Source organism: Capricornis sumatraensis, unplaced genomic scaffold (genome assembly GCF_032405125.1).
Source record: "Capricornis sumatraensis isolate serow.1 unplaced genomic scaffold, serow.2 scaffold3, whole genome shotgun sequence".
Classification (NCBI taxonomy): domain Eukaryota; kingdom Metazoa; phylum Chordata; class Mammalia; order Artiodactyla; family Bovidae; genus Capricornis; species Capricornis sumatraensis.
In genome coordinates this window covers 6,987,282-7,000,419 of record NW_027184614.1, presented here as the reverse complement: position 1 = coordinate 7,000,419, position 13,138 = coordinate 6,987,282, and the positions used below count along the sequence as shown (strand labels likewise).

Sequence of the window (13,138 nt, the reverse complement as noted above, 5' to 3'; positions counted from 1 at the left end):
AGAAAAAAAGAGAAAAAGGAAAAACACGGGGTGACCAAGCTTCTTCAAGCGAGGCCCAATAGCTTTATTATTAACAGGTACTTTTATACCTTGTCTTATACATAGAGGGAAATGAAAGATGCAAAGTCATATAGAGTCAGCCCAAACATTACATCTGTTTTGTCTTTATGGAAACCAGGATTTTTCTGCAAACCTTTCCCATAAACAATATTGTGTACATTTTCTTCTGGCCTTGGAGGCCTGTGAACATTTTATGACCCTCTTTTGATAAAGGCTGCTCAACCAGAAAACTTATTTTCCCTTGAAATGTTTTTTTCTTATATTTCTAATCTATGTCAACCTCAAAAAGTATTAAACAAAGTTACATTCTCACGAAGCAAAGGTGCAGTGAGTTACAAGAAAGAACCAATTAGCTCAAAAGTCTGATGTGGTTAATTTCAAGGCAACACTTGTTTTTTTCACTTTTCAACTATCTTAACTAATGCACTCCCAGGTGCACAGTGGATAAGAGATATGGGAACTTAGCAACAAGCATTGGCCCAATAATGAAATCCTACATTAGCACTAGTCTAATAACTTTTAACTCTTTAAAAGGCTCTATGTTTTAGGCTTTCCATGCCTCTCACAGTTGGGAGGATGTAAATAATCACATGCGTAGCTGCAAGAGTCTGGATATACCTGCCAAGCAAGTTAAAATCCTAACAGAGGGGGTTTGATTTGAAATATTTCTCTCATGTCCAGGAGCTTATTAGCTATAGCCCTAAGTTGATTTTCTCCAGAGAAAGGTGGTCAGGAACAGACCCCTGTTAATGTCAGAGGAGTTGGTGAAAGTCATGAAATAGTAAAACAGACAGATTCTGATTTTGGGGTAGATGCTCGAGAAAGCCTAGGGAGCCCGTTGAGTTCTGAAGCCTTGCTTAACAGTTCTCTTCCACATGACATTGTCATGGGTGGGATCTCCCGTGGTGGCTCCTGGCAGGAAAGCAACCCTGAATATTCATTGGAAGGGCTGATGCTGAAGCTCAACTTTGGCCACTTGATGTGAAGAGCTGACTCATTGGAAAAGACTGATGCTGGGAAAGATTGAAAGCAGAAGGGGACGACAAAGGATGAGATGGTTGGATGGCATCACTGACTCAATGGACATGCTGCTGCTGCTGCTATGTCGCTTCAGTCATGTCTGACTCTGTGCGACCCGAGACGGTAGCCCACCAGGCTCCCCTATCCCTGGGATTCTCCAGGTAAGAACACTGGAGTGGATGAGTTTGAGCTAATTCCAAGAGATAGTGGTGGAGGAGTGCTGATACAGAAAAGCCTGGTGTGCTGCAGTCCAGGGGTCTCAAAGAGTCAGATACAATTTAACTACTAAACAACAACATTGAGGGTCTTTGGTATTTCAAGCACACTATACATCATTTCTTTCAAACTCCACAATAACCTTGTAAGTGATACACTTTCGTTGTTTTTTGTTGTTGTTGTTATTATTAAGTTGTGTCCACTTCTTTGGATCACGGAGAAAGCAAGGGAATTCCAGAAAAACATCTGCTTCACTGTCTACACTAAAACTTTTGACTGTGTGGATCACAATAAACTGGAAAATTCTTAAAAGAGATAGGAGTACCAGTCCACCTTACCCGTCTCCTGAGAAACCTATATGCGGATTAAGAGGCAATAGTTAGAACCGGACATGGAACAGACTGGTTCAAAACTGGGAAAGGAGTACAACATGGTTGTATATTATCACTCTGCTTATTTAACTTATATGCAGAATCCACCATGCGAAATGCCAAGTTGGATGAATCACAATCTGGAATCAAGACTGCTGGAAGAAATATCAACCACCTCAAGATATGCAGATGATACCACTCTTATGGCAGAAAGTGAAGAAGAACTACAGAGCCTCTTGAGGGTGAAAGAGGACAGTGAAGAAGCTGGTCTGAAACTCAACATTAAAAAAAAAAAAAAACGAAGATACAGATACTTATGTTGCCATTTTAGAGAACACAAACTAAGAGTCAGAGGTTAAGAAATGTGTTTAAACTTACAATTAGCAACTGACAGAAAAGTTAATTGCTCAGCTGTTGGGACTCTTTTGTGACCCCACAGACTGCAGCCCGCCAGGCTCCTCTGTCCATGGAATTTTCCAGGTAAGAACACTGGAGTGGGTTGCCATTCCTTCTGTAGGGGATCTTCCCCACCCAGGGACTGAATCCAGGTCTCCTGCATTGCAGGCAGTTTCTTTACTGCTTGAGCCACCAGAAGAACCAGTAACTGAGAGAAGGGGATGCAAACTCAGAGCCATCTGGTTCCTATGCCCGTAAGCCCTGCAACACTTACACTGCTTTTTTTCCCTTTAGAATTGTGAAGCCAGAATTCGAATGCCAGAAACTTGATTCAGAGTGTGATTCCACAGTCCCATCTACCCTTCTCTCCGAAATCAGACACAGTCAGCCATATAAGCCAGTAGGAGGGAATCTGTTCAACAAACTGAAACAAGAGGCAGGCTAATCCATTATATCACTATGTACTACGCTAACTCATCAACAGCTGAGACGATAAATACATGGGTCCTCATGCTATCTATAGGGATGGTAATAAAAACAAGGAATCATATAGCAGAGTTAATGGGAAGGGAAGTGAAAGTATACACATCATTTACCTAAACCCAAATCATCACTGCTTTTAGTCACGAAGGTGCAGAGTCAAGTGGAGCAAGGAGCAGAGTTGCTTTAAAATATATTTTCATGGAACTAGCCTTGAACTCTGCTCGTACGTCGTGGTTCCTCTGGCAGGATAAGACTTCTGACCTCTTTTCTGGACAAAATCGAACAAGCCAGGAACACATTTATAAGCTTGAAGAGAAGAAAACAAGATGTTTCAAACTGGAGAGATAAAGACTGGCATGGAGGGGAGGGGAATAAATTCAAATCCTTTGAAATCAAGAGTTATGAATCTAGTTACTGAACCTTGGCAAAATGTTTTATGGTATAGTGGCGGCCGGGAGGAGCTACCCAGCATCCAAGGCCAGTGGCGGCCGGGAGGAGACACCGGACGTCCGAGGTCAGGGGCTGCCTGAGGTCAGGGGCTGCCTGAGGTCAGGGGCTGCCGAGAGAAGCCACCTCACCCCCAAGGCCGGGGCAGTGACCCTGAGGAGCCACCGCGAGCCTGAGGCCAGGGGCGGCAGCTGGGAGGAGCCACCCACGCCCGAGGCCAGGGCCGGTGGCCAGGAGGAGCAACCAGAGGAACAGTGGCTGAGCAGGCACAGGAGGGCCTAGAGGAGCTATCCCATGTTGAAGATCAGGAACGGCGGTGGTAAGGAGATACCCCTCATACAAGGTAAGGAGCAGCGGCTATGCTTTGCTGGAGCAGCCATGGAGAGATACACCACACCCAAGGTAAGAGAAACCCAAGTAAGATGGTAGGTGTTGCAAGAGGGCATCAGAGGGCAGACACACTGAAACCATACTCACAGAAAACTAGTCAATCTAATCACACTAGGACCACAGCCTTGTCTAACTCAATGAAACCAAGCTATGCCTGCGGGGCAACTCAAGACGGGTGGGTCATGGTGGAGAGGTCTGACAGAATGTGGTCCACTAGAGAAGGGAATGGCAAGCCACTTCAGTATTCTTGCCTTGAGAACCCCATGAACAGTATGAAAAGATAAAATGATAGGATACCGAAAGAGGAACCCCCCAGGTCATTAGGTGCCCATTATGCTACTGGAGATAAGTGGAGAAATAACTCCAGAAAGAATGAAGGGATGGAGCCAAAGCAAAAACAATACCCAGTTGTGGATGTGGCTGGTGATAGAAGCAAGATCCAATGCTGTTGAAAGGTCAGGGCAAGGCCAGGACGAAAGGTCAGGGCAAGGTCAGGATGAAAGGTCAGGGAAAGGTCAGGCGTGCTGAGGCATGCCCGGGCATGTTGGGACATGCCCTGGCAGAGGGCGCTGCAGACACACCCCAGAGACAGGCCGGCAACCAGGCCGACCAATCAGGAGCCGACACGAAGCCCTTGAACACCAATCACTGCTGAGCCTGCGTTTTCTTCCTTATATAGGAGCCCCGGCCTGGGCTATAAAACCCCTTCCCCACCCCTCACACCTCGCAGACTCCACAGACTCCCTTTACCCCGCTAACTCCCTTTGCTTCGCAGACCGCCCCCTCGCTTCCCTGCTTACCCGCCCCCGGGAGTTCTGCCTGAGAGCGACCGCCCAATAAAAGGCCCTGTTCAACGGTCCATAGGGGTGGTTCTTTCTTCCCTCGGCGTTTCTTACAGCTGTAAAGGGCAATATTACATAGGAACCTGGAATGTCAGCTCCATGAATCAAGGCAAATTGGAAGTGGTCAAACAAGAGATGGCAAGAGTGAATGTCGACATTCCAGGAATCAGCAAACTAAAATGGACTGGAATGGGTGAATTTAACTCAGATGACCATTATATCTACTACTGCGGGCAGGAATCCTTCAAAAGAAATGGAGTAGCCATCATAGTCAACAAAAGAGTCCGAAATGCAGTACTTGGATGCAATCTCAGAAACGACAGAATGATCTCTGTTCGTTTCCAAGGCAAAACATTCAATATCACAGTTATTCAAGTCTATGCCCCAACCAGTAACGCTGAAGAAGCTGAGGTTGAACGGTTTTATGAAGACCTACAAGACCTTTTAGAACAGACACCCTAAAAAGATGTACTTTTCCTTATAGGGGAATGGAATGCAAAAGTAGGAAGTCAAGAAACACCTGGAGTAACAGGCAAATTTGGCCTTGGAATGCAGAATGAAGCAGGGCAAAGACTAATAGAGTTTCGCCAAGAAAATGCACTGGTCATAGCAAACACTCTCTTCCAACAACACAAGAGAAGACTCTACACATGGACATCACCAGCTGGTCAACACTGAAAGCAGATTGATTATATTCTTTGCAGCCAAAGATGGAGAAGCCCTATACAGTCAACAAAAACAAGACCAGGAGCTGACTGTGGCTCAGATCACGAACTCCTTATTACCAAATTCAGACTCAAATTGAAGAAAATAGGGAAAACCTCTAGACCATTCAGGTATGACCTAAATCAAATCCCTTATGATTATACAGTGGAACTGAGAAATAGATTTAAGGGACTAGATCTGATAGATAGAGTGCCTGATGAACTATGGAATGAGGTTCATGACATTGTACAGGAGACAGGGATCAAGACCATCCCCATGGAAAAGAAATGCAAAAAAGCAAAATGGCTGTCTGGGGAGGCCTTACAAATAGCTGTGAAAAGAGAGGCAAAAGGCAAAGGAGAAAAGGAAAGATATAAGCATCTGAATGCAGAGTTCCAGAGAATAGCAAGAAAAGACAAGAAAGTCTTCTTCAGTGATCAATGCAAAGAAATAGAGGAAAACAACAGAATGGGAAAGACTAGAGATCTCTTTAAGAAAAATAGAGATACCAAAGGAACATTTCATGAAAAGATGGGCTCAATAAAGGACAAAAATGGTCTGGATCTAACAGAAGCAGAAGATATTAAGAAAAGGTGGCAAGAATACACAGAACTGTACAAAAAAGATCTTCACGACCCAGATAATCATGATCATGTGATCACTAATCTAGAGCCAGACATCTTGGAATGTGAAGTCAAGTGGGCCTTAGAAAGCATCACTATGAACAAAGCTAGTGGAGGTGATGGAATTCCAGTTGAGCTGTTTCAAATCCTGAAAGATGATGCTGTGAAAGTGCTGCACTCAATATGCCAGCAAGTTTGGAAAACTCAGCAGTGGCCACAGGACTGGAAAAGGTCAGTTTTCATTCCAATTCCAAAGAAAGGCAATGCAAAAGAATGCTCAAACTACTGCACAATTGCACTCATCTCACATGCTAGTACAGTAATGCTCAAAATTCTCCAAGCCAGGCTTCAGCAATACGTGAACCGTGGACTCCCTGATGTTCAAGCTGGGTTTAGAAAAGGCAGAGGAACCAGAGATCAAATTGCCAACATCTGCTGGATCATGGAAAAAGCAAGAGAGTTCCAGAAAAACATCTATTTCTGCTTTATTGACTATGCCAAAGCCTTTGACTGTGTGGATCACAATAAACTGTGGAAAATTCTGAAAGAGATGGGAATACCAGGCCACCTGACCTCCCTCTTGAGAAATCTGTATGCAGGCCAGGAAGCAAGTTAGAACTGGACATGGAACAACAGACTGGTTCCAAATAGAAAAAGGAGTATGTCAAGGCTGTATATTGTCACCCTGCTTATTTAACTTATATGCAGAGTACATCATGAGAAACGCTGGACTGGAAGAAACACAAGCTGGAATCAAGATTGCCGGGAGAAATAGCAATAACCTCAGATATGCAGATGACACCATCCTTATGGCAGAAAGTGAAGAGGAGCTAAAAAGCCTCTTGATGAAAGTCAAAGAGGAGAGCGAAATAGTTGACTTAAAGCTCAACATTCAGAAAACGAAGATCATGGCATCTGGTCCCATCACTTCATGGAAAATAGATGGGGAAACAGTAGAAACAGTGTCAGACTTTATTTTGGGGGGCTCCAAAATCACTGCAGATGGTGACTGCAGCCATGAAATTAGAAGACGCTTACTCCTTGGAAGAAAAGTTATGACCAACCTAGATAGCATATTCAAAAGCAGAGACATTACTTTGCCGACTAGGGTCCGTCTAGTCAAGGCTATGGTTTTTCCCGTGGTCATGTATGGATGTGAGAGTTGGACTGTGAAGAAGGCTGAGCGCTGAAGAATTGATGCTTTTGAACTGTGGTGTTGGAGAAGACTCTTGAGAGTCCCTTGGAATGCAAGGAGATCCAACCAATCCATTCTGAAGGAGATCAACCCTGGGATTTCTTTGCAAGGAATGATGCTAAAGCTGAAGCTCCAGTACTTTGGCCACCTCATGCGAAGAGTTGACTTATTGGAAGTTTCTGATGCTGGGAGGGATTGAGGGCAGGAGGAGAAGGGGACGACCGAGGATGAGATGGCTGGATGGCGTCACGGACTCGATGGATGTGAGTCTGAGTGAACTCCGGGAGATGCTGATGGACAGGGAGGCCTGGTGTGCTGCGATTCATGGGGTCACAAAGAGTCGGACACGACTGAGCAACTGAACTGAACTGAACTGAACTGACTGAACTGTAGAGCTTATTAAATCTTTAGAGGAGAAAAGATAAAGAGATATCTGACATGCTAAGTATTTAGAACTTTGTCACTTAGTAGATTATATTTTAATAAAAGCTTTAAAAATTTTTAGATAAATCGTTAATTGACTAATTCATGGAATATTAGTGTTTGGAAGTGATCAGGAGAGATAATGACTCTTTTTTGGTGCCACTTTCTGAAATCGTTAACAGTGTTCCAAGTTCATTAGATCCTCAACATGTTTGTTGACTATGGACGTGCTTGGAGCAACACTAATGCATAAATTTATTTTCATAAGGTGAGCACAGGCTTTTGCTTTTCCTAATTATTTAAATTTCACTTACAATGGAAAATTCAACTAAGCTGGTAATAAAGGTGGTTCTATGTTTAAATGTGACTCTATTAACTAAACAGAACTTTCATCACAGGTATAGTTCTCTCCTCTTATTGACTATTCTGGCAAAAGCTCAGGCTTACTACCTTCTAAATCCCTGAGGAACAGCCATCATATCCCATGACCCCATCCCATCTCTTCCTCCTGTGTTCAGCCCCTCAGGTATCCACCCCACTTCCCTATGTCCATTTCCTCAATCCCTTCTATTCGGTATCAAAACCACAATTTATTTCTCAGTTGTGTCAGAGTAGATATTTTTTCTTTGACTTCCTTTTGATTCAATGCTATTTCTTTTACTTTTATCTTGTGTCCTGCCCATATTCGGGAGAGAACACTATGAATGTTTAAGTTTTCCCAATTCTTGGGAGATGTTTTCCTTGATAATTGAGGTAGCTTTTTCTTGGAGAACAGTTTTCAGTGACTTAACTGACTTGCCTTGTATGTTTCTTTGACAACAAATTTTAAATACTGATTTATGAAGTAGAAAATGCAAATTTTATAGAAGAATACAAACAGTGAACAGGCAACTTTTTAAATAACAAACTAGATAAAAATCAAGGACAACGTGAAAGAAATAACATACAAACTTTTATTCAAAGTTAATTCAATAAAGACATATTTTGGTCATTTTTAAGGTGAGATTAATTGACGATCTCAGAAAAACTATCTGATCAATGTATATGGCTACTCACAGAAAGTTCTCTCTTCTGTTAATAGCAGCTAAATTTATACACACAGAAAAAATTCTTAAGAGCATGCAAATTCAGTTGAATTCCATACATTCATTATATTCATCAAAAACCTGCAATAATGTTCATGCCAAATTGTTAAGAAAAAAAATTTGAAATTCACGACAAAACATGACCAATATTAAACCAAACAAAATAATAAATAAGCATAATTTATATTTTATTTTAAAAAGTTTGGCATCACACAAGTATTCAAGTGTGTTACACCATGTTCATTCCTCAGAAGTGGCATTTTAAAGTGTTAAGCATCGTTAAATATCAAAAAATACAACTCTGTTTTACAATGTAGTACTGGCATAATTCAAAGTACTGTGCCAATTATAAATAGTATAATAAAGTTGCAAACATCTTTTCAAACATATTTAAAGGAAAGCATATAGACACACATTTATATGCATACAATTTATTATACTCATGTAATCAAACATATTTTATAAAAGCAAACGGTTTTATCCCTCAACTAGTTTATATACTTACACAGAGTTTAATACCTGTTCAAAGATTTTCAGTTCCTGTGCATACAGATTTTTCAGGAGAAGGAATAAAGATGAAATTTAATTTTACAAGAACACATTACTTTATCCCCCTTCACAAAATAATCCATAGTTATTCAAGGTTGATAACTACTGTTTGTGAAAGCAACTGTTGTCCAAAGACTACAGAATAATACTGCAATCCAAGTTTCTTATTAAAATTCAGTCAGCTGCTGCTCACTGCAGAAAAAGCCTACACGGTGCATCTACCAAAAATAATCTTCAGTATCTGAGGCCTAGAGAGGCAGATGATCTTATCCTCTGCAGAGACTTAACGTGCAGCTACAAGTGGAGAAGTGCTAGACTCTCAGTCACTTCAGAAGTACTTGTTGAAGTCTGCTTCTCATGTGTAAATGTGCTGAAAATGTCCTTTAGGCTCATAATGGTTTATCAATAACTGTGACCCCTGAACAAAGAAACAAAGAAATAAAACTGAAGTCACAGGAAGCATTCTGTGTCTCTGAGAAAATCTTGAATTTTTTTATATTATAACTTAAGTGACAAGGACTGAACAGATCATGATGTTTCAAAATCTCTAAGAAACTTTAATATTACTATCATTTTAATCTAAATGACAATGAAATCTTTGTTTAAAAATTATGTACCAAAACTATGTCAGACTATTTAATCCAGAAGTCATCTTTTGCTCTTCACAGTTATATAATGAAGGGAAAACAACTTTACTCAAGAAATACTAAGGTCCATCTAATACTAAAAAGGATACAAAGAAACTTGTGAGAGTGATGAATATTCATTATCTTGATTGTGGTGACAGTTTCATATATATGTAAAAACTAATAAAATTGTATACTTTAAATATAAGCTATTTATTCTCTGTCAGTTATATCTCACTAAAGCTGTTTTAAAAAATTTTACATAATTTTGACAAATGCTATCCTGGAAGCTTACTGTATATAGTTCTATTACATGTTGTTTTGGATGATACATAAATAACAGTGATGGTTAATTAGTATAAATTTCTTTTTTCTCCAGTAGTAAATCAATATTAGAATGTTACTGAAACATTCTAATATTTAAAGCAATATAAACATAGATATCAGAAAATTCATATGCTGCATTTTTAAAGACTCATATTATTAAAGAGTATTACCATTTTTCTTATGAAGAGAATGGACCAAAATGATTATTTTATAATTCAATCAGTGCTGTGCTTAAAAAAAATTACTCTGTAGCCTCACCATATTACCATCACATGGAGCCCTGCCAAGGAAGATTTCTTTTAGTATGCGTGAAGAGTTGCTCAGTCGCGTCTTGACCCTTTGAGACCCTTTGGACTATAGCCTATCAGGCTCCTCTGTCCATGGGATTTTTCAGACAATAATACTGAAGTGGCTTGCCATTTCCTCCTCCAGGGGGATTTTCCCAACCCAGGGATCGAAACTGTGTTTCCTGCATTGCAGACAGATTCTTTACTCAGTGAGCTATTGGGGAAGCCCCCATATCTTTAAGATATCTGAGTAATTGTATACAAATGACTACAGAATGACAAAAGAATACTAGGACCTTATTTTAGAACATACATATCTGACATTAATTATCTTGAGAATAAGAAGATATACTTTGAGAAAAGACTTTCTTCTTATATGAGAAAAACATTCTTAATGGAAAAGTCATAATGATTTTGTATTATAATAGAAGCCTGTAAGAAAACTGAACAATCATTACCTGCATAACTTCTCCCTGTGCTCATACAAGATGATACAACTGTCCATTTATCAGTTGTTGGGTTATAATATTCTACTGATGCCAAGTTACAGGAACCATCATCCCCTCCAACTACGTATAACAGACCATTAACTGCACAAACTCCTTTAAAAAAATTAAACAGAGAGAAAACAATTATTTTAAAAATTTGGATGACTATAAATGGCTCTGAACGTGTCTGGTCAAGTGATCCAGATACAATTACTTCTGTGTAAGAGGCAGGAAGAGAAGATGGGGAAAGCTGAAAAGAATTCCTTTATGTGAGGAATTTCTCTAATATCAACTGTCAGCTTCTACTCAAGTTACTTATACAGCAGTTGCTCTATATATGCATTATTTCATTTAATCTTCACAATAACCTTACTTTATATGCTAGAAACTATTTTATTTCCCACTTTATTAAAAACAGTAGAAAATTTAAAAGTCAAAGAAGTTTAGTAATTCTCCCAAAGTCAGCTTCTGAGGAAATCTTAAGGAAAAAGAGAAAATAATAAATATATATATTTGTAGAAGGTAAAAATGATTCTGAATTTTATTATACTGACTAGCTAATTATTTTATCTCCTTTAAAGGGAGAACAGTATTATTTATTTAATTATTATGAGAATACTATGTTTTTTTCTTTTTTAGAAAAATTCAAAACCATAGAAAAGTACAAAGAAGAAAAGACTACCACTAATCTTATACCACTTAGAATCCCAAGTACTGAAATTCTGGCTCTTTTCTATGCATATATTCTCAGACTCTTTTTTAACCCCAAAGTAGCTAATGCTGCATAAACTATTTTTTACACACTCACACCAAACAATATATACCTGGATATTTCTTCAAGTTAATAAATACAGATTTATATTATTTTTAATGGCTGCACAGTATTTCATGTATGATACTATCGTAATTCATTTGTCTTTTACTGATAGATTTTTAAAGTTATTTTCAGCTTTCTTGCTCTTGTTGCAAATAAATTTCCTAATCCAGAAGCACAAACACATATGCTTTTCTAACTTCACATGTGCTGGCGCCCAGATTTGTGGGGTTTTACTAGTTTTGGACTATCCATAGCTGAGAGAGCTTTAGTACTTCACCTAGTACAACTGATTGGATGAGGTACAAGGTCAAGTGAATTATATATTTTGTTCTGCTGAGTGAGTTCTTGGAGTCCCATATACTTATCTTCCTTAGTGATCCCATTTAAAGTAAAGAGAAATAGGAAGAGCATTTCTGGGGTGATGGAAGGTGCATCTTGCAACATCAATCAATGGTACACAGTTTCTGAGAATCATCAGGTTTATTTTGATTATAGGACCTGGCATGAAGACAATGCCATTTTTAAGAAGATGAGCATTTCCCCAAAAGACTATCTAGCTATTCTGAATCTATTGTCCATTTCTATTTCCCTTCCATGGATTTTCTTTTTAAGGTAGTACTTCCCTGGTCTTGAAGACCTCAGGTTTCTTAAAATTGCTGTTGTTGTTGTTTTAGCTTTTCCATTCTCTAGAAACCCTGAACTGTATTAAATTGTGGTTGCCTTCGTTAGGTTCCCCTCCAGATTCAGATAAACAACCAGCTTTTTAATCTGGTATAAGTATTTACTTAACTAGACTGAAGTCCCTGAAAACTGAACTCCAAAGTATGATATAGGCAGACATTCAAAAATGTCTGTGGTACAAAAGAATTAATCCAAGTAATACATAGAGTTCTTTTTCTAACTTAGTATTTATGGTCATCACCAAAAAGTCAGCTCTGATGGAAGGATGACATTAAACTGCATGCCCCACATCATGCTTGGCATTTACTGCCTCGGATCATTGTGAGTTTCTGCCTTTACAGGGCAAATCTATTAGGAACTCAGATCAGTAGAAGAACAACGGAAATACACAGTGATACCAGTAAAACTCTGAATACAATTCAATACAAACTTCATAATCTTAAATTAGCCAGATACCTGCATTTCTTCTGCACATGTTCATATCTGCTACCTGTCTCCATGTGTTGGTGGCAGGATCATACACTTCAACACTTTTTCGTACTAAAGGGCCATCATGACCCCCTACAGCATACAATAAGTTGTTTAACACACCAACACCTACAAAACATAAAAAAAAACCTATAGTAGAGTAAAAGGGACAGGAAATTTGTAACATTTTAGAGTTTATTCAAATGACTTCTAAATAAAACTTCTGAAATTATTCATATTAAAAATCAATATTAAAAGCATTCAACATAGAAAATGGAAATGAAAATAATTACAAATGAGAATCTTAGTAAGAACTATTGTTATTGTCAAATACAATAAAAATAATGTGTAGGTGAAAACAGAGAGGGAAGTCCTTTACAACATAACCCTTTTGAAAACAACTTTCATGATAAAAGGAAATCAGTATTAAGAGTATTAAATTTGTAAGAAATGGATATGAAGGGAGTTGATTATTAAGCAAGTTCTCCAATAAGCACCAAAAACAAAAACCTAAAAGTAATGCCAAACAATATGAATAATTAAGTAAAACAGAAGAAGCACGTGAGAAATTTTACAAAGTGAACTTAAGTGCATCTACCTACCACTCCACCTGTATAATGCAAAAGACATTTTAACAGT

General features: G+C 39.0%; 1 protein-coding gene across 1 annotated transcript in view; it reads right to left on the bottom strand.

The window, feature by feature from the left end:
• Positions 1-8,189: 8,189 nt before the first annotated feature.
• Positions 8,190-13,138, bottom strand: part of LOC138072335 (kelch-like protein 2) — a 159,211-nt gene continuing 154,262 nt past the window's right edge. Inside the window, exons 13-15 of the mRNA XM_068963435.1 lie at positions 12,488-12,628; positions 10,504-10,647; positions 8,190-9,223 (exon numbers count right to left, since the gene is read on the bottom strand). Coding sequence (XP_068819536.1) covers positions 9,195-9,223; positions 10,504-10,647; positions 12,488-12,628 — 314 coding nt within the window. The 3' untranslated portion in view covers positions 8,190-9,194. The remainder of the gene's footprint in view (positions 9,224-10,503; positions 10,648-12,487; positions 12,629-13,138) is intronic.